At 40.2% G+C, this 19,162-nt stretch overlaps 1 protein-coding gene across 1 annotated transcript in view; it reads left to right on the plus strand.

Annotated features, from left to right (window-relative positions):
- Ccnb3 (cyclin B3) overlaps window positions 1-19,162 on the plus strand; it is a 53,089-nt gene that overhangs the window by 25,798 nt on the left and 8,129 nt on the right. The window contains exons 9-13 of the mRNA XM_042054307.1: window positions 2,752-3,067; window positions 3,180-5,462; window positions 8,073-8,186; window positions 13,359-13,451; window positions 16,040-16,177. Coding sequence (XP_041910241.1) covers window positions 2,752-3,067; window positions 3,180-5,462; window positions 8,073-8,186; window positions 13,359-13,451; window positions 16,040-16,177 — 2,944 coding nt within the window. The remainder of the gene's footprint in view (window positions 1-2,751; window positions 3,068-3,179; window positions 5,463-8,072; window positions 8,187-13,358; window positions 13,452-16,039; window positions 16,178-19,162) is intronic.

Consider the following 19,162-nt stretch of genomic DNA (forward strand, 5'->3'; position numbering starts at 1 on the left):
CTCTGTAGGCCAGGCTGGCCTCCAACCCACAGAGATCCACCTACCTTTGTCTCCCGAGTGCTGGGATTAAAAGGCGTGTGTCACCACCTCCCTACATGAAAACCTGTTTTGTCAAACAGAATCTTTTTTTATTTTTTTATTTTATTATTTTATTTTTTTAAATAATTTCTGCCTCCTCCCCGCCTCCCATTTACCTCCCCATCCCCACTTCTACTCCCCCCATCTCCTGTCCAAAGAGCAGTAAGGGTTCCTTGCCCTGTAGGAAGTTCAAGGTCCTCCCCCTCCATCCAGGTCTAGGAAGGTGAGCATCCAAACAGGCTAGGCCTCCCCAAAGCCAGTATATGTAGTAGGATCTAAATCCAGTGCCATTGTCCTTGGCTTCTCAGCAGCCCTCAATGTCCGCCATGTTCAGGGAGTCCGGTTTTATCCCATGCTTTTTCAGTTCCAGTCCAGCTGGCCTTGGTGAGCTCCAATTAGATCAGCCCCATCATCTCGGTGGGTGGGTGCACCCCTCGTGGTCCTGACTTCGTTGCTCATGATCTCCCTCCTTTTGCTCCTCATTTGGACCTTGGGAGCTCAGTCCGGTGCTCCAATGTGGGGCTCTGTCTTCATCTCCATCCATTGCCAGATGAAGGTTCTATGGTGATATGTAAGATATTCATCAGTATCGCTATAGGATCTGGCCATTTCTGGCTCCCTCTCCTCAGCTGCCCAAGGAACTAGCTGGGGGCATCTTCCTGGACACCTGAGAACCCCTCTAGAGTCAAGTCTCTGCCAACCCTAGAATGGCTCCCTTAATTAAAATATATATTTCCATGTTCCCACATCCACCCTTCCTATATCCCAACCATCCCATTCCCCCAAGCTCTCCCCATCCTCCCCTTCACACTTTTCTCTCCCCATCCCCCCACATCCCCATCCCACCCTACCCCCAAGTTCCCAATTTTTGCCCAGCAATCTTGTCTACTTCCAATATCCAGGAGGATAACTATATGTTTTTCTTTGGATTCACCTTCTTATTTAGCTTCTCTAGGATCACGAATTATAGGCTCAATGTCCTTTATTATGGCTAGAAACCAATTATGAGTGAGTACATCCCATGTTCATTTATTTGGGCCTGGGTTACCTCACTCAGGTTCAAGATGTCATTGTTTTTTACCGCTTAGTAGTACTCTAATATGTATATATTCCACACTTTCTTCATCCATTCTTCCACTGAAGGGCATCTAGGTTGTTTCCAGGTTCTGGCTATTACAAATAATGCTGCTATGAACATAGTTGAACAAATGCTTTTGTAATATGCTAGGGCATCTCTTGGGTATATTCCAAAGAGTGGAATTGCTGGGTCCTGGGGTAAGTTAATCCTGAATTTCCTGAGAAACCGCCACACTGCTTTCCAAAGTGGTTGCACAAGTTTGCATTCCCACCAGCAATGGATGAGTGTACCCCTTACTCCACAACCTCTCCAGCAAAGGCTATCATTGGTGTTTTTGATTTTAGCTAATCTGACAGGTGTAAGATGGTATCTCAAAGTTGTTTTGATTTGCATTTCCCTGATTGCTAAGGAGGTTGAGCATGCCCTTAAGTGTCTTTTGGCCATTTGAACTTCTTCTGTTGAGAATTCTCTCAAAAAGAATTTTATAAGATATTTCTTTTTAATTAATTGTTATCTTTTATAATACAGTGGTTTAAAAAATGATTCTAGAGCAGAGCTATTACCACTTTGTAACTTTAAAAGGTGTCAACACCTTCAAGACAAACAATATCTAGAAGTTTACTTTCTAACTCTTCCTACACCAGTGGTTTGCAGCCTTCCTAATGCCATGACCATTTAATACAGTTCCTCATGTTGTGGGCACCCCAAACCATGCAACTGTTTTGTTGCTACTCTATAACTGTAATTTTGTTACTGTTATGAATAATAATGTAAATATCTATGTTTTCTAATGGTCTTAGGTGACCCCCGTCAAACAATTGTTCAATACCCAAAGAGGCCAACCAATGAGTTGAGAATCACTGCCCTACAGCCTAGAATCCTATTTCATGTGAATTGAATTGTATGATATGTAATCTTTGGAAGCATTTATATCTGGTGTTCAGGATGGTGGTTTTACCTCCCTTTAGTTCTTATTTTTACTTGTATTCTTTGAATGACTTGATTATGCTGAGTTAATCACTGTCATTAATCATGAAGCCCTATTCAAAGCAGAGCTTTAGATCTGACATCCGTGACATGTTTCTGTTTTGATCTTACTATTCCCTTCTTTGAGAAAACATCTTCTGAATACTCCTTGGCACAGAGAATGTTGTTATATATCATCAATGTTAATTACCAGCTTTCATCTCTCATTAACCTTCAAACAATAATAATTTCAACCTGCATTTTGTCAAAGGCATGGTGCTGATAGACAAAGAGAAATAACTAGTGAGAGTGATCATGCATGTGCAGGTAACTCATCCAATAAGCATTATAATAGAAACTTTGTATATGAATAATGATAGTAAATCATATGTGAGAAAGTATGACATGGATCTTATGGGAAAAGTAGAAAAGTGTAGGAATGTAGGCATAGGAAATATATGGTGTGCTATTAACTTGATTTCGTATGGTGTGCATCTTTTTGGTACCCTCTGTGCAATCTTGGGGTTGAATGTCTTTGTCTTTCTTTAGTTAATGGGGCAGCAGAATGGAATGATGTGTGAGGACTTAGGAGTTGTATTCTTCTTACCCACACTTTGTTTCCTTTACAGTTCCAAAGTTGGACTTGTCACCTCACTGTCAAACGTGGAGAAACAGTTTATTCTGGATATACCCACCAAGTCTAAAACACTAACTACTAAGGAACCATCTGTCTTTCAAAAGACATTAGTTTTAAATAAGGAACCTGTTACCGAGGAGACAAGATTTTTAAAGAAGACATTACAGAGCCGTGCATGCCATCAGAAGACATTTCTAGCGGAGAAGCCACTAATCTTGCTGGAGGAGACTGAAGACTACAATGAGTTTGATGCAGAGCCCATGACGACTTCTAAAAAGAATCCAGAAGAAGCAGACATCACTGAGAAGGTAGTATCCTTAGGAAATCAGATCTTTTTTTAGATAAATATTTTTAGAAATGCAGCTTCACCAGAAGGTATTGTTTAGGAAAGACTAAAATTTTAATTATTTCCATTTACAGATGATTGATTTAAATATGCCTCTCAGGAAGTTGACTGTCACCTTGAGTCCATTGCCTTTAAAGAATAAATATATTATACAAGAGAAGTATACTGTTCAGGGGAAGAGTTCAGTCAGGGAGAAATCATTAGCATTAAAGGTGCCGGCTACTAGAGAGAAGTCAGTAATTAGAAAACCATTTTTCAAGAAAAAGAATCCTACCACCGAGATGAAGTCTTTGTTACAGGAGCCGTCTTTACTGCAAGAGAAATGTAACGCTCAAGGAGGGGAGTCAAGCATCTTGAAGAAGCCATGGGTGTTGCGAGAGAATACAAATAATAAAGATGATGCTTTAGCAGAGCCAGTTACTTCTAAGGGAAAACATAGTACCAAAGAAGCAACCAACACAAAACAGCTATCCTCTTTTAAAAATAACCATGACACTCAGGGGAAAGGCACCCGTGAACATGAGCCATTGTCCTATAAGAACTCCAACACCAAGAAAGATTCCCATTTCCAGGGGCCATCTGCATTGCAAAAGAGGCACAGTAGTCCTGGGGTATTGTCCAAGTCGAAGAAGCTCTGTGGTTCACAAAAGCGGCACATTGAGAAGTCACATGTTCAGTTAGCTTCAGCCTTTAAGAAACAGCGCATCATGGAGGAACCAGCCTCCACTCTGAAGCCTTTAACTTCAGAGATGCAGCAGACTTTTACTCAAGGGACAGTGTTCCATTTTCAAAACCCACGAGTATTATTGACAGACATTTTAAGATCAGAGTCACTAAGAAAGGAGCTACTGCCCTTTAAGAAAGAAAATATAGCTTTACCGAAAAAAAAGTGCACTACTCCTATAATCCCCCTCTGGCCAGCACAGTCAGAGTGGCTGGAAAAAATTGATGAAACTAGGAACTTTCTCCCTAAAAAGCCTAGATCACTTAGGAATGAAACCATAACTAGGTTCCAACAGAATCCATCTTCACCAAATGAAAAGTACTCCATTCCTCAGAAACTATGCCCTGCAATGCCATCTGTCTCAGAGGAGAAGACCACCAGTCAAGAAGGGGCACATAGTACTGAATCAGTGACTTTAAATGATGATAAGGAATTCTTCTCCCCAGAGCTATTTTCTCCTTATGGTTCTGCTGATGAAGATACATTGAAAGTCCAGAAGTCTTTGGACTTTCAAGAAAAGACTGATAGAAAAAATGACACACACACAAACCTGCTTGCCTCCCAGGACAGTGTTTCAGATGAAGAGTTGTTTTTAAGAAAGCTCTTTTGTAAGGATAGATACCCTTCCTCTACGGAATTGAGCCAACAGAAGGCTGCTGCTCTAGAGCAGGAATTTGTCTTAAGGCAAGTGTTGGATGAGAGCAGCAGTGGTGGCGTTGACAAGTCTCTTAGTAATCAGTCACTGTGCTTTCCAAACTATTCCAGCACTAAGGAGGAGGCCTCTGAGGAACCTTTAAACATGCCGGAAAATATGGCTGTCCATATGGAGTCATCGATCACACAAGGTAATTCTATTCAAGAGGCTGCTGTCAAGAAGCACACCACTGATGCAGAAACTCAGTCCAAAAAGTTCTTGACCTTGCAGGAGACAACCAGCATTGAGGAGGTAACTCTGAAAGAGCTCGTAGCTTCACAGGAGAAGCCCAGAGCTGAGATGGTAACTGTTCTGAAGGAGCTACTGGTCGTTGTGAAGAATCCCAGTGTAGAGAAGATATCCTTGATCACTCAGGAGAAACAACTCAGTAATGTAGAGGATCTCTTGAGTGAAGTATTGGAATTGGTGGAGAAACCTACTGTAAAAGAATCTACTCTGGAGGAGCCCTTGGTCTTGCAGGAGAACCCTAGCACTAAAACAGAGGCTAGCCTGAAGGAAGCATTGGCCTTGAAAGAGAATCCCAGCATTGAGAAGGCAAACTGTAAGGCGTCTTTGACCTTTGATCATAAGCCTGACATTGAGAAGGATGATGTAACCAGAGAGACACTAACTGTTGAGGAGTCCGCAGTGCCATTGGCATTGAATGAGGGACTCACTGCTGCAGACGAATTGTCCTTCTCGGATCTACCAGCTTTGGAAGACACTACTGTTATTGACAGCGAGGATTTTTCCAAATCATTCCTTATCTTTCCACCTGACACTAGCCCTAATATGTCCAGCAATGCTTTAGCATCCAAACAAGACAATTCCAGTGCTGCCATGGCCTGTGTAGAGAACTTCATTCCTCTCATGAATTCCAGTCCATATGACTCTGACTCCGAAGACTTTCAGTCAGCTCAGGGCATAAGACTTCCTGAGGTATTTATTTCTCTATTTCCTTAAATTAGATAAGGTATTTTATCTAATTTAGGTAAGGTGCTTTATATAATTTGAGAAAAACTATCTTTTTGAAAGATAGTATTTTATTTGGTTTTGGATATTGAAACTAGGACAAAGCACATGCTCTGCCATAAGTTCACAACCCTAACCCCCAAAGGGATTATTTTTTTTTCTTTTTTTTTCTTTTTTTGGTTTTTCGAGACAGGGTTTCTCTGCAGCTTTTTTAGAGCCTGTCCTGGAACTAGCTCTTGTAGACCAGGCTGGCCTCGAACTCACAGAGATCCGCCTGCCTCTGCCTCCCGAGTGCTGGGATTAAAGGCGTGCACCACCACCGCCCGGCTCCCAAAGGGATTATTTAAGAAAATATTCTAATAAAGTGTATGTGTGTATGTGTCTGTCTGTCTGTCTGTCTATGCATGTGACCTCACTTGCCTGTATAAGCCAGAGGCATTGAAAACCCCTCGAGTTGGAGTTATAGTCAGTTGTGAACTGCCCAGAATGGGTGCTGAGAACTGAACTCGGGTTCTTTGCAAGAGCAGTGGATGCTTTTAGCCACTGTGCCATCATTCAAATACCTCAAAAGTCTTCTTTTTAAGTGCTGCTTAAGCAGCTAAGCAGTGTGTACTGTGTTGGGGAAGGAGCCTCTGCTCACTGAGAGATGATATTTCTTTGATTACCTTCTGATTTTATTTAATGAGAGGTAATACATAATCTCCTATTTCTCATCTTTCATACCCTGAGGTTACTCATGAAATGGAAAAAAATTGCTAGGCACTTTGAAATTTTCCTCTTATATGAAATTGATATTGTAGAATATCTTTAATTTCCAATTTTATAGTTATGAAGCTTAGCAGTAAGAAAGTACTTATGCTTATTAAGACCAAGAATATTGAAATATATATCCCAAGGAAGGAAATATTTAAGTTATAAATTACAAGAAAGAAAGAAAGTTGATGGAGAAACATCCCCTATTTAGAAGCAAAGCAACTTAGATAAAGGTTTAGATGCAGGAAAAAAGCTATTAAGATGAGTCAGAGGAGATCAAAGTATTGGGGCATAACATGAGATGTTAAAAGGCAGTTGACATAGCTGAAATAATAAAACTGTCATAAGAGAGGCTTGCATTGGGGCTAGAGAGGTGGCTCAGTAGTTAAGAGTACTTGCTGCTTCTGTAGAGGACTCAGGTTTGGTTCCCAGCACCTACATGGCTTGCTTCTTACAACTGTTATCCCAAGTCCAGGAAGATCTAATGCCTTCTGGCCTCCACAGACACTGCATGTACATGGTGCACATACACAGCATTCAGGTAAAACCCAGATATAAAATAAATAAGAGACTCGAAGCCATATGTAAAGAGGATACATATGCCTGTGGAGAACAGGCATATACTAGGCAAATATTGATTGCTGGACAGTATGCAGATTGCAGGGCTAAGACATGATCTGTGATAGTCCAAAACACTTGGAACTTGGGGAACAATGGTAGAAGACAGTGAAGCAAAATGAGTATATATGAACTAAGCTTTCTTTTAACTCTTTCCTAATGTCCTTTAGAGGATTTCTTCTTTTTAAAAATTATTTATTATTATTATGTATACCCTAACTGCTGTCTCCTCTCCCCTCTTTCCTCCCAGTTTCTGCTCCCACCTCCCCTATACCCCCTTATCCACTCCTCCTCAGTTTCTATTCAGAAAATATCAGGCCTCCCAAAAATATCAATGAGACATACTATATCATGTTGCATGTCAACTAGGCACCTCGTCTCCTGTTGAGGCTGAACAAGGCAACACAGTAGAAAGGAAGGGTCCCAAAAGCAAGCAAAAGAGTCAGAGACAGCCCCTGCTTCCACTGTTAGAAGTCCCACAAGAAGACCAAGGTACACAACTGTAACATGTGCAGAGGGCCTAGGTCAGACCCGCGCAGGCTCCGTGGTTGTTGGTTCAGTCTCTGTGAACCCAGGTTAGTTGATTCTGTGGGTTTTCTTGTGATGTCCTTGATCCCTCTGGCTCCCATAATCCTTCCTCCGCTCTTCTGCAGGATTCCCCCCAGCTCTGCCTAGTGTTTGGCTGTGAATCTCTGCTTCTGTTTCCATTAGTTGCTGGGTAAAGCCTCTCTGATGACAGTTGGGTTAGGCACCAATCTATGAGTATAGCAAAATATCATTAGGCATCATTACATTGACATTTTTTCTAGTCATGTTTGATTCTATCCTAGGTCTCTGGGTCACCCAGCCTCTGGGTCCTGGTACTCCAGGCAGTGTCAGAAGTGGGTTCTCTCTCATGGCATGGGTATCTGGCTGGACCAGTCACTGGTTATCCACTCCCAGAATTTCTGTGCCATCTTTACTCCAGCACATCTTGTAGGCAGGGATGAAGGAGAGCATTTTTAAGCTAAAATTGATATAGAGTAAAAATGCACAAATCATCAATACAAACAAATACATTAACATACACAAAACATTTTCACTATCTACCCCTAGAAAGTTCCCTCTGACCCTTTTTAGTCTCCTGCCAAAATAATCATGGTTGAATGCCTGATAGATGGAACCATAGAACATGTGCTCAAAATGTTTGCCTTTTGTTCTAAATAGATAATCACATTGGATGACAGTGACTCATTGGAAAGTATTGAAAGGGAAGACAGGAATCCGGCATGCAACTCTGTATATATCAAGGAAATCTTCTCTTACTTGAAGAAGAGAGAGGTGGGTCTGTAGGTTTCTGGAGGTGGACAGTGATTTCTATTTCTCATTTCCTTCTCATTCTCCCCTTCAGCATATAAATTGAAGTGGGGGCTGATAATGATGTTGAAAATGACAATATCTGTGAATAACATCTATTGGTAGCTTATTGTAAGTTGATCATTACAGTAAAGAATTTGTAGACATTATCTTAACTCTTCCAAAATTTCTTGATGGTAGAGATTATTATCTCCTTTTAGAAATTTAAGAGAAACAACCCAGAGTCATCCATATTACATAGTAGAATTGAAATAGAAACAAATGTCTGATTACCATGAAGACCATGACCTTGCAACATCTAACTGCTGATCAGTCTAAGATAAAAATCATAAGTAGCTTATCTCTGAGTAACTTCTGTAAGAGATCTTTTTTCCTTGTTTGTCCGTGTTTCTGACATTATATGTAATAATCACACCCCTCATTTACACAGTAATGCACCAACTCCATACGTCAAATGTAGACAAGGTATGCAGGATGCCCATATTTCTACCCATTTGATAACAAATTTCACATTTCCCAGGATTTCTCATACTATTTATTGGATCTAGAATGCTCCACAAAAGGTTCAGTCCCTAACTTGAAATGATACTGTGAGGTAGCATAACCTTTAGGAGATTCATTCTAAGATGAGATTCAGTGTCTAACACAAATGCCTCTTCTTATGGGAAACTTGCCCCATGATGCAAAAGAACACAGGTCTCACTTTGCTGTTGCTTTGTAGAATTATCAGTCTTTCCTGGGACCCTGTAGGTTCTATGAAAGCAATGAAAAGTCTGTCTTATTTTTGTTCTCTGTGATAGGGCCCAGCATATTGTGTTGCTGAGCAAATGTTGGTTGAATGAGCCTCATTTCCGTGTATCTAAGGCTTATGAAGCTAAGTAAAAAGACATTAGTAAGACCTGACTGCTGAAACTGAGAGGGAGGAAAGCATCCTTGCAAAGGGAATAGGATGGATGGAAGTCAAGAAAAATCCTAAAGACTAAAGCTGGAAAGCATAAAGGAAAGGACTGGGCATGATACTAATGCTGTGTGGTATGATGATGTCACTGCTGTGACACTAGCCACAGACAGTGGTTAAGATAGATACAGTATACTATATGTAAGTCTCGGAATGATCTCTCTAGTTATAACACACTTTCCTGTCCTTTAATGGTCAGTTTCCATATTTCATTCCATGAGGGGCTGTTATCCAATTGGGAGATGTGCATTATTTATAATTTTTTTATTTTTGTTTTATTGGTGTAACTGTTTGCATGCATGCAAGTGCATGGTGTGTGTGCAGTGCCTGCCAAGCCAGAAGCAGGCGTTGGATCCCTTGGAGCTGGACTTATTTATAGGATTGTGAGCCACCATCACGCAGGTGCTGAGAATGGAACCTGAGTCTTCTGCAAGAGTAATAATTGCTCTTAAACACTGACAATAGCTCCAACCTCAAGATCCAAACTGTCTATTGTTTTTTTCATTGGATATTGCTGTAGGCTGTTACCAGAACCTGGTATTGTACTATCTTTTCATTGTTCCTAATTGTAAAAAATCATACATTAAAAAATCCTTCAGTTACACTTTCTGCTCTTTATACAACTCATAAGCTTTTTTCTTTTTTAAAAAAGAACACTTAGCAATGATGATTCATTTAGAATTATGATGCAGTGGAAAAAGTACAAATTTCTCGGTGTTTTCAAATTCTTAGTATGTTATTCTGAGATTGCGGGACAATAAATAAGTATTCTAAGATTAAAAAAAGAAGATGAGATTCAGTTATCAAAAGAATGCTTGTAGAGGGCATTTTGGGACCATAGCCCCTTGGGTCTCTGTGCTTCCAGGCTGCGATATGTTCCTGGCATCATGGACTACTTTACCATGTCAACCATACTTCTTACAGTATATTCTGGTCATGGTTTTCCCTCCATCATTTACTCCCAGGTCCTTCCTGCCTCCCTACCAACTCCATGCCTTCTTTCTCTTTCTCTGGATTTTTTTAAATTTTAGATATTTTATTATTTGAGAATTTCTTTTTTTCTGTTTTAAAGGTTTTTATTATTTCAGAATTCCATGCATGCTATAATGTATTTTTTAAAACAATCTTTTCTAATTTTACATACCAATCTCAGTTTCCCCTCACCTCCTCCCATTCCCCCCACTTTCTCCCCACCACACATCCATCCACTCCTCAGAGAGGGTAAAGCTTCCCATGGGGAGTCAACAAAGTCTGGTACATCACTTTGAGGCAGGACCGAGACCCTCCTTCCTATATTTGGAGCCAAAGAGAATGAGCTCCAAAAAGCCAGTTCAAGCACTAGGGATAAATGGCCCCACTGCTAGTGTGGCCCCACAGACTACCTAAGCCACACAACTGTCACCCACATTCAGAGGACCTAGTTGGGTCCTATGCAGGGTCCCCCGCTGTCAGTCCAGAGTCAGTCAGTGCGTTTTGATCATATTCACACTCCTTCCCAGCTCCTCCTAGATCCGTCCCTACCTCCATAAGCACCAACTTTGTGTCTTCTTTTTCTGAGCCCATCAAGTCCCGTATGTGTTGCCCTAATATTATTTCTTGACCACTCGTGGAGCGTAGTTGATATACCAAGAATCACATTCTTAAGAAAATTGACATTCCCTCCTCCAGAAGCTATAGGTTGTCAATAGTTCCTCAGCTGAGGTGGAATTTCATGCCCACTTCCTGCCTCCATGCTGGGGTTTTATCTGGGTAGAGCTTGTGCAGGCCTTCTGCATGCCACCACAACCACTATGAATAGCTATTAGGCCAGGAAAACACTGTTTCAATCATCTCTGAGTCTTACAGTCTTTCTACCCTCTTTCCCTCCCTCCCTCCCTCCCTCCCTCCCTCCCTCCCTCCCTCCTCTCTGTCTGTTCGTCTTCTTTTTTCTTCTTCTTTCTTTCTTTCTTTCTTTCTTTCTTTCTTTCTTTCTTTCTTTCTGTCCATCTGTCCTCCCTCCCTCCTTCCTTCCTTCCTTCCTTCCTTCCTTCCTTCCTCTCTCTCTCTCTCTCTCTTTCTTTCTCTCTTTCTCTCTCTTTTTCTTTCTCTCTCTCCCTTCCTTCCTTCCTTCCTTCCTTCCTTCCTTCCTTTCTCTCTCTTTCTCTCTCTTTCTTTTTCTCTCTCTTTCTCTTTCTTTCTTTCTTTCTTTCTTTCTTTCTTTCTTTCTTTCTTTCTTTCTTTCTTTCTTTCTTTCTTTCTTTCGACAAGGTTTCTCTGTAGTTTTTGGAGCCTGTCCTGGAACTAGCTCTTGTAGACCAGGCAGTCCTCGAACACATAGAGATCTGCCTGCCTCTGCCTCCTAAGTGCTGGAATTAAAGGCATGTGCCACCACCACTTGGCTTCTACCCCCTTTTCACCAAGTATCTCTGAGCCATTTGGGACTGAGTATTCCACGGTGTTTTATTTTGGGCACATTGACCAGTTGTGGGTTTCAGTTAATTGCCTTCTACTAAAGGAAGAAACTTCTCTGATGAGGGTTGAGAGATGTATATAATCTATGGATGTAGTAGTAAGTCCATCCCCTGGTTTTTGGCCCCAAATAATGGTGCCAAGTATGGCTTCTGACTTGTGGAGCAGGTTTTAAAACCAATCAGAGTATGTTTGGTTACTTCCATAACATCCAGTTCACTATTGGGCCAGGTGAGATATCTTGCTATTATTATTATGGCTTGCAAGGTTCTCAGCTGGGTAAGACTGATGATTAATTTTCTTCCCTGGTAATAGGCACACCACTTTCCAGAACTAGGAAAGCTGGCCAGTAGGGATTAAGCTTTAAGGTCACGATTTTTTCATCTTCTATTATTACAGTGTGAGGTTTTTTGTTTGTTTGTTTTTGTGATGTGACCTAGGTATCTGGAATTAAATGTTGGTGGTTTTTCTTTGTAGAGATAACAGGCTCTTACCTTTGTTGTGTGGGTATTTATTGCTACTACAATTTATCAGGTTATGGTTCAGCTGAGTGGTGTTTGGAGCTCAGTATTGGAGCAACTCTGTTGATGTTTAAATGGGATGTCATAAGCAGTCCCATTTAAAGTAGCATAGGTATAACTTCTGAGCCCAGGAGAAGACCATCTGTAGCTAGAAGATTCTTATGGCTGATCTTTAGAAGTCTATGAGAGCTCACTCATCCAGTTCTACATGTTGTCCTTGGGTAGAAGAAACTGGGATCTCAATGGTAGTGGAAGGTGCTCCCTGAAGGTAGGATACAGAATGTTATGCCATCTTTGCGTGGAGGTGGGTAGGATGTAGGCTGGACTAAAGTTCTATACCTGGGGCTGTACTCACAGGAGTCATGACATCTCTAGGTAGCACAGTGGGCAGGGTGGCTCATAGACTAGCTCTGTGGTTCATGCCTGAGTTTGAGCTCATAGGGTACCACATAATCCACAGAATTGCCAGTGGGGTGGCTGAGGGGTCAGGCAGGTAGGTAGATTGGCTCTGGTGGGTTTCATTGGAAATCTTGACATAAATGTAGACACCAAGCTTAGTTTTCTAAATTAAAATATGGAGCTTTACAAGACATTTGAGTAAGTCCTACATATGTATATCAAAGTTGAAAAGCATTGGTCTGCACGACATGGTATTGTGTTTTAGACTGAATTGCAAAGAAGTGTTGCAACTCTTTTAGTATTCCTTGGCAACCAAGGGTGGGTTCCTCTTTATCTCTTCTGACACTTAATATCTTTTTATTTTATTTTATTTTTCTTTATTTTACATTCTAACCACAGTTATACCTCCTACTTCTCCTCCCGCCCACTCCCATCCACTCCTCCCAACAGGTAAGGGCTCCCATGGGTGGTGAAGCTTGGACAATCTGAGGGGCCCCTGGCAGTAGGACCAGGAACTATTCCTAGTGCATGAACTAGCCTGTTGGAGCCCATTCCCTATGGTGGAAGGCCATATTCAGCCTTAATGCAGTAGGGAGGTGGTGGTCCTACCTTGACTTAATGTGCTAGACACTTAAATATCTTATATGTCCATTTCCCAAAGATAGCTTGAACTTGTTCAGAAAAGAATACTCTAATGTGCTCACATCTGATACCAGTTGAAAGTAGTGCATTAGAATCATGAAAATGAGTTAATTGTTAAAATTTTGAAATATAAGAATAGTTTATTAACAATTTTTTCAACAATGCCAGGAAAAGTTCATAGTTGGAAAATACATGGAGCAGCAGATGGAGCTCACCAGTACGATGAGAGCCATTGTTGTGGACTGGCTGGTGGAAGTACAGGTACGCCTGATAGCTGCTGCCTTGAGAAGCTGCTGTTCTCTTTTTCAGTTCAAATCAAACATGCTAAAAACTTACTGCATCTGTAGAGCTGAAGAAACCGTAGTTCCTGAGTTCTAGAAATTTATTATGTAGATGCAAAATAAGACACAAAAACAAGTAAATACAATATAAAATCTGATAGCTGCTACTAGTATTTGGCTTATATGTTCATGATTTGGTAGATCAGCTTCTGATTGACTGTAAATTCAGCATCTTTGATTGACTGATACTCAGTTTGGTTACAAGGTGGGGTTACAACATTTACAGGTTGTAGTTCACTATACAGAGAGTCTGCTTTAGCTAAACATGTTCAAATACAGAGGCTGGATTAAGGCCAATTACTTTGTTTCAGTAGTCTCTAGGAGTAACAAGTATATGTTATTTGAAGTGTATCTTTCTAGACCATTTTCTGTATATTTTGTGGTTAAGGTTCTGCTGTCTCTTGTTTATGTCAATAATACACATTCAGCCTCAAACCTTAAATCCTTCTGCCTCAGCTTTCTGAGTATTGAGATCACAGGCCTGTGCTACTATATATACACCTGTGTTTCTTAAAAACAAGCACATCCCACGCTTAATGTTGTGGTACAAGCCTGTGGTCCCTATATTTGGGAGGTGGAGGCAGCACATCAAGAGAGTAATGCCATCCTCAGCTTCACAGCAAGTTTGAAGTTAGTGTGTGCTATATAAGACCCCACCTCAAAACAGTTTCTCTCTCTCCCTCTCTCTCTCTCTCTCTCTCTCTCTCTCTCACACACACACACACACACACACACACACACGTAATCCAAGTAATCTTTTCCTATAAATATAGATCTATTGTGCTCTTTTTAAAGGCTCTATGATTCTCCCATCTATATAAAATCTTCATTTAGCTAACTAGTCTTTTAACATAACTGATCTAATAACTTCTCCTAAGATAGGATTAAATAGTTAATATGTTTTAATTCACTTCTTTCTGCTTCTAATTTTAAAAATCTAAATGTTTAGGTCTATATTAGTCTTATCTAGTGTGTTGTATTACTTTTGAATTAAAAAGTCTCTGTATAGCTCTTAATTCTATAATTATCTTGTAATATTGCAAGACCTTTAAGTCTAAATGTTTAGTCTTTGGCTCCAAGAATTTTTATCTTTTTTTCTACCTTTTTTCTTTTGCTTTCTTGTTTAAAACCCTTGCATTAATATCTGACTTTGAAGAAGCTGAAGAAAGCAATCAGCTCTGCTACCTATTAAACTCTATCAGAAGCAGATTATCTGCAAATGGCTTAGCACCAGGTTTCATGGTGGAGCCAGCAGGAACTGAGCAGGAAAGAACTTGCTTTCACCTTCTGTTACACCCCATTTCCTGAGATAGAAGGCTAGTAAATCCAAACATGAGCACCCAAGTGGAACCCCAGCCTGCACACAAAAGGCTGAGCACAATAGTATAGAATGTCTGTAATCCCAGCACCAAAAGGGTAAGGAATGACAGATCTCTGTAGCTCACTGGTTACCTGGCCTAGCAGAATCAGCGAGCTGCAAATCCCATTGAGAGATTGTCTGAAAGACTAAGGTAGATGGCACCTGAGGACAATACCTGAGGTTGACCTCTGTCCTCTACATGTGTACACATTGCACTACCTACATATGCACTCATGCATATATGTGAAAACACACAGGACTATCATTCATATATTACCCATGTATTTATTTGTTGCCATTTAATACCAGCATGCAGGAACAGGTATGTACACAGGGAAGCATTGGCTGTGCCTTTTTCTCACAGAGACATTATCTTTAGATACTGCTTCCCATTTCTGTCATCATTTATTTATTTGTGATTATCTGGTTTCAGTTTGCTACTTAAGAATGTAGCCATTACTTTTCACCTAGATGAGCTCTTCCCATACCTATCTTAAGACATTCATTTGGATACTGTGGACAGCAAAATAAAATGCTCATGTCAAAATCCCTAGAATATGTGAAAATGTTAAAGTTGCTAATCAGTTGAATTTAAGATAGGCTGATGATCTCAGATTATTAGAGTGAACCTAATGTATTTTCGGGTGCCCTTAAACATGGAACAGGGAGATTGGGTGATATAATATGAGAAAGATTTGTCTGGTTATTCATAGGTTTGGGAGATAAAGGGGGCAACAGACCAAAAATTGTGAGTTGCTTCTACAAACTAGAAAAGAAAGACAATATATTCTTTACTAGAACTAATAGAAAGAAAGATAGACCTGTTACAAACTTGACTTTTAGCCCTGTATGTGTATTAGAGATCAAGTAAGAAGAGGGTATTTGGAGTCAAGACACTCACAGCCACTGTCTAGCTTCTTAGGTTTATTATCTATCTGAAGGATAATTACAGATAATTGCAAGGTCCTTAAAGAGGTTAGACAGCAGTATATGTCAGTACCTTTCTAAAGTAGTTTCCACATTCCTAGCAGAGTACAAACTGGCTAGGGCTGTCCTTGATGCTCCAGACAGTCAAGGTTTCTAGATCTATCTGGAGATGGCTGTTTGTTTGGAAAATATGCAAATTCCTATCTTATTTGTTCCTTCAGACATCCTTTCAGATGAGTAATGAGACCCTGTATTTGGCAGTGAAGCTAATGGATTGCTACCTAATGAAGGCACAATGCAAGAAGAATAGACTACAGTTCCTTGCTTCCACTGTCTACATGATTGCAACCAAATTTGAGGTGACTCTGAATCTTTAAGGTCTGAGGGGGAACTTATCAAATATCCATCCTAAACAGAGAATGAGTATGTATGTATGTATGTATATATATGTATACATATATATGTGTGTGTGTACATACATAAGTAAACTTGTGTATATGCATCTCTATAAATTTATTTATATGTGTATATAAATTATATGTGTGTATGTATGCAGATACTTTTCTTACCAAATGTTTATCTCTTTCCTCAACTCTGGAAAGTTCTTGGTTGTCTCTGGTGGTATATTTGCCCTGGGAGCAGCAAGGTTCACTTGTTTAGGCTTTAAAGATACCTTATGGGCACAGGTACCTAATTTAATAGATAGTTCTGTTACAAACTTCCTGCTCAGTCATGATTTTCTGCCCTCTTCCCAAGCTTTTCTTGTTCTACCAGCTATATCCTTGTCTAGGGAAATCTATCTGCATCTCTAATAAAACAAAGTAGAGTTTTATTAGACTAGTCTAGGAAGCAATCAATGTAAAATGGTTTGGTATAGATTATAGTGAGTCTAAAATGGTTTAGGTGAAATAGTTATTTTTGAAGTAACAGTATAAAGATAACTGGCCTTTTCTTCATGACCATAATACATCTAGTTAACCTCACTAATTCTTTCTTTTATTTTGGAGGTAGCAATTTCTGTTAAAAGGTTCAAAACTTTGGAACTATTTTTTTTTTCTTTTGGTGTGTCTGTTGCCCCCCTTTCATTTTTGTGCATCTGCTCCCTCTCCTTCATTTTCCTAGCTACCTACTTCCTTTTCTTCCTTCTCTGTCCCTCCCTCCCTATCTCATTTCTTTCCTGCTATAAGCACCCCTTAGTACTTACCATTAGAGATACTGTCCTGCACCTTATTTTCAAAGCCTGGGCCTAGGTAGAGTAAGAATAAAGGCAAAGGGGAACAGCTTACTTTACCAAGCTTTGGAACCAGAAGTACCCCTCTTCCTGTTGTCAGAACAGAAGGCATCAACTAAGGCCAATGGAAGAAGGGTGTCTTCCTCTTAAAGCATTTAGAAATATTGGAAGATTTTTACAAAGGATTTATTTCTATTTCCTAATAATCTATATATGTCTGTATGGGAGGCTGCACATGTGAGACAGGAATCCAGGGAATCAATGGTGTCATATGTCTTTGAAACTGAGTTTACACGCAACTGTGAGCTGGTTGATGTGAATACTAAGAACCAAACCTGGATCTTCTGGAATAGCAGTTGGCACTCTTAACTGCTGTGCCATTTTTTTTCTACCCCTGAAAGTGTTTTCAATTATAAAAATTGAATTGAAATGTAACATTATTTATCCACTCCCTTTTCTTCCTTAATCCCTCCAAACCCCTTTACTCCATTTCAAATTCATGTTATCTTTTCCTTTGATTATTATTCTTTATATGCATATATGCACAAATATAAAAATACAGCCTGCTGATTCCATTTAATATTGTTTGTATGCATGTGATTTCAGAGCTGACCACTTGGTATTGGATAACCAGTTAGGGGGCTCATCTCTGAGAAAGACGAATTCTCCCTCTCCCAGGGGTTAGTAATTGCCTGTAGTTCTTTGTGTAGGAGTGGGGCTTGTGAGATTCCCACTTCCACATTTGCATGTGTGTTGGCATTGCCATTGTTCAGGTTTTGTTGAGGCAGCCACCACTGTTGAGATTTCATGGACACAGGTTTCCTGTCATTTCTAGGAGACACATCTCACAGCAGCTTTCCTGGTCCTCTGTCTCTTACAGCCTTTCTTTCCCTCCTCCCACAATATTCCCCAAACCTTATGTGCAGGATATATAGCTTTGTGCTATAGATATATCAGCTGGGGGTAGGCACCCCGTGATCATTTGATTTCTGCATCTTGACCATTTGGTGATAATTATACTGATCTGTGAGCATAAGGATAAGTTTTAGAGTGCAGTTAGGAATTATGCCAGTCTAGCAAAGCAGCATAGGTTCTTAGGTTCTTCTCTAAGATCAGTAACCTCGCTAGCTCTGGGAAGTTGGCTGGCTTTCCAGTAGCAGACATTATGTTTTTCCTGTTGAAGGGCCTTAAGTCTAATTAAACAGCTGTTGCTTACCACCAAGATAGGACTGCCACTGCTGTACTTTTAGGGATCTCATGCCATGCTGGTTGTTGTTTTGGTTTACAGAAATCCTAACTGGGTAGACTGTTGGGTGCTTCCCTCCTTTGGCAGCTTGCATACCTCCTAGTACTATGAAAGCTCGACCTCAGGGAGGAAGCTTTCGGGTCAAATACAGCTCAGATTCTTCCTCCAGAGTTGTGTGTGTCCAAAATATGTGGTGTCTTCAGCAACAGGGATGTTATTTCAGTCTCTGGGAGGCGGCCAAGGTTAACAGCAGTAGTTTGTGTTGACTTGGGAGTTTTCTGGATTACCCTGACCAACAGCTTGATGAAAGGTGGTTCTGGGAGATTTGATAGATGGTCTGTGGCTGTCGGGGAAGCATTACAAAACCACTGACAATAAATGCTAGTAAGGATGTGGAAAGGGGAACCCCAGTTCACTGTTAATGAGAAGGCAAACTAGTACAACAATTCTAGAATTAAGCTGGGACAATCCTCAAATTGCTAAAAATAAGTGAACCATATGACTCACCTATAATGCTCCTTGGCATATATGCAAAGAAATTTACATTCCTACTTCACAAATAATGTGTTCTGCAACATATATTGTGTCTCTATTCAAAATAGTTAAGAAATGGAAACAACCTAAATGTCTTTCAATAGATGAATAGATACTGAAAATATAGTATGTATACACAATGGAATACTATTCAGCTGTAAAGAAAAAGTGAAATCATGAAATTTGAGGGTAAACAGATGGGACTAGAAAATAGTAAATTGAGTGAGGTAATCCACACCAAGAAAGATGAATGCCACATATTCTCCGATTTGTGAGTTTCAGCTCTAAATCTTCAACTGTGAGCATATCCTGGAGTAACTGCAAAAATCAGGA

Source organism: Arvicola amphibius, chromosome X (genome assembly GCF_903992535.2).
Source record: "Arvicola amphibius chromosome X, mArvAmp1.2, whole genome shotgun sequence".
NCBI lineage: Eukaryota > Metazoa > Chordata > Mammalia > Rodentia > Cricetidae > Arvicola > Arvicola amphibius.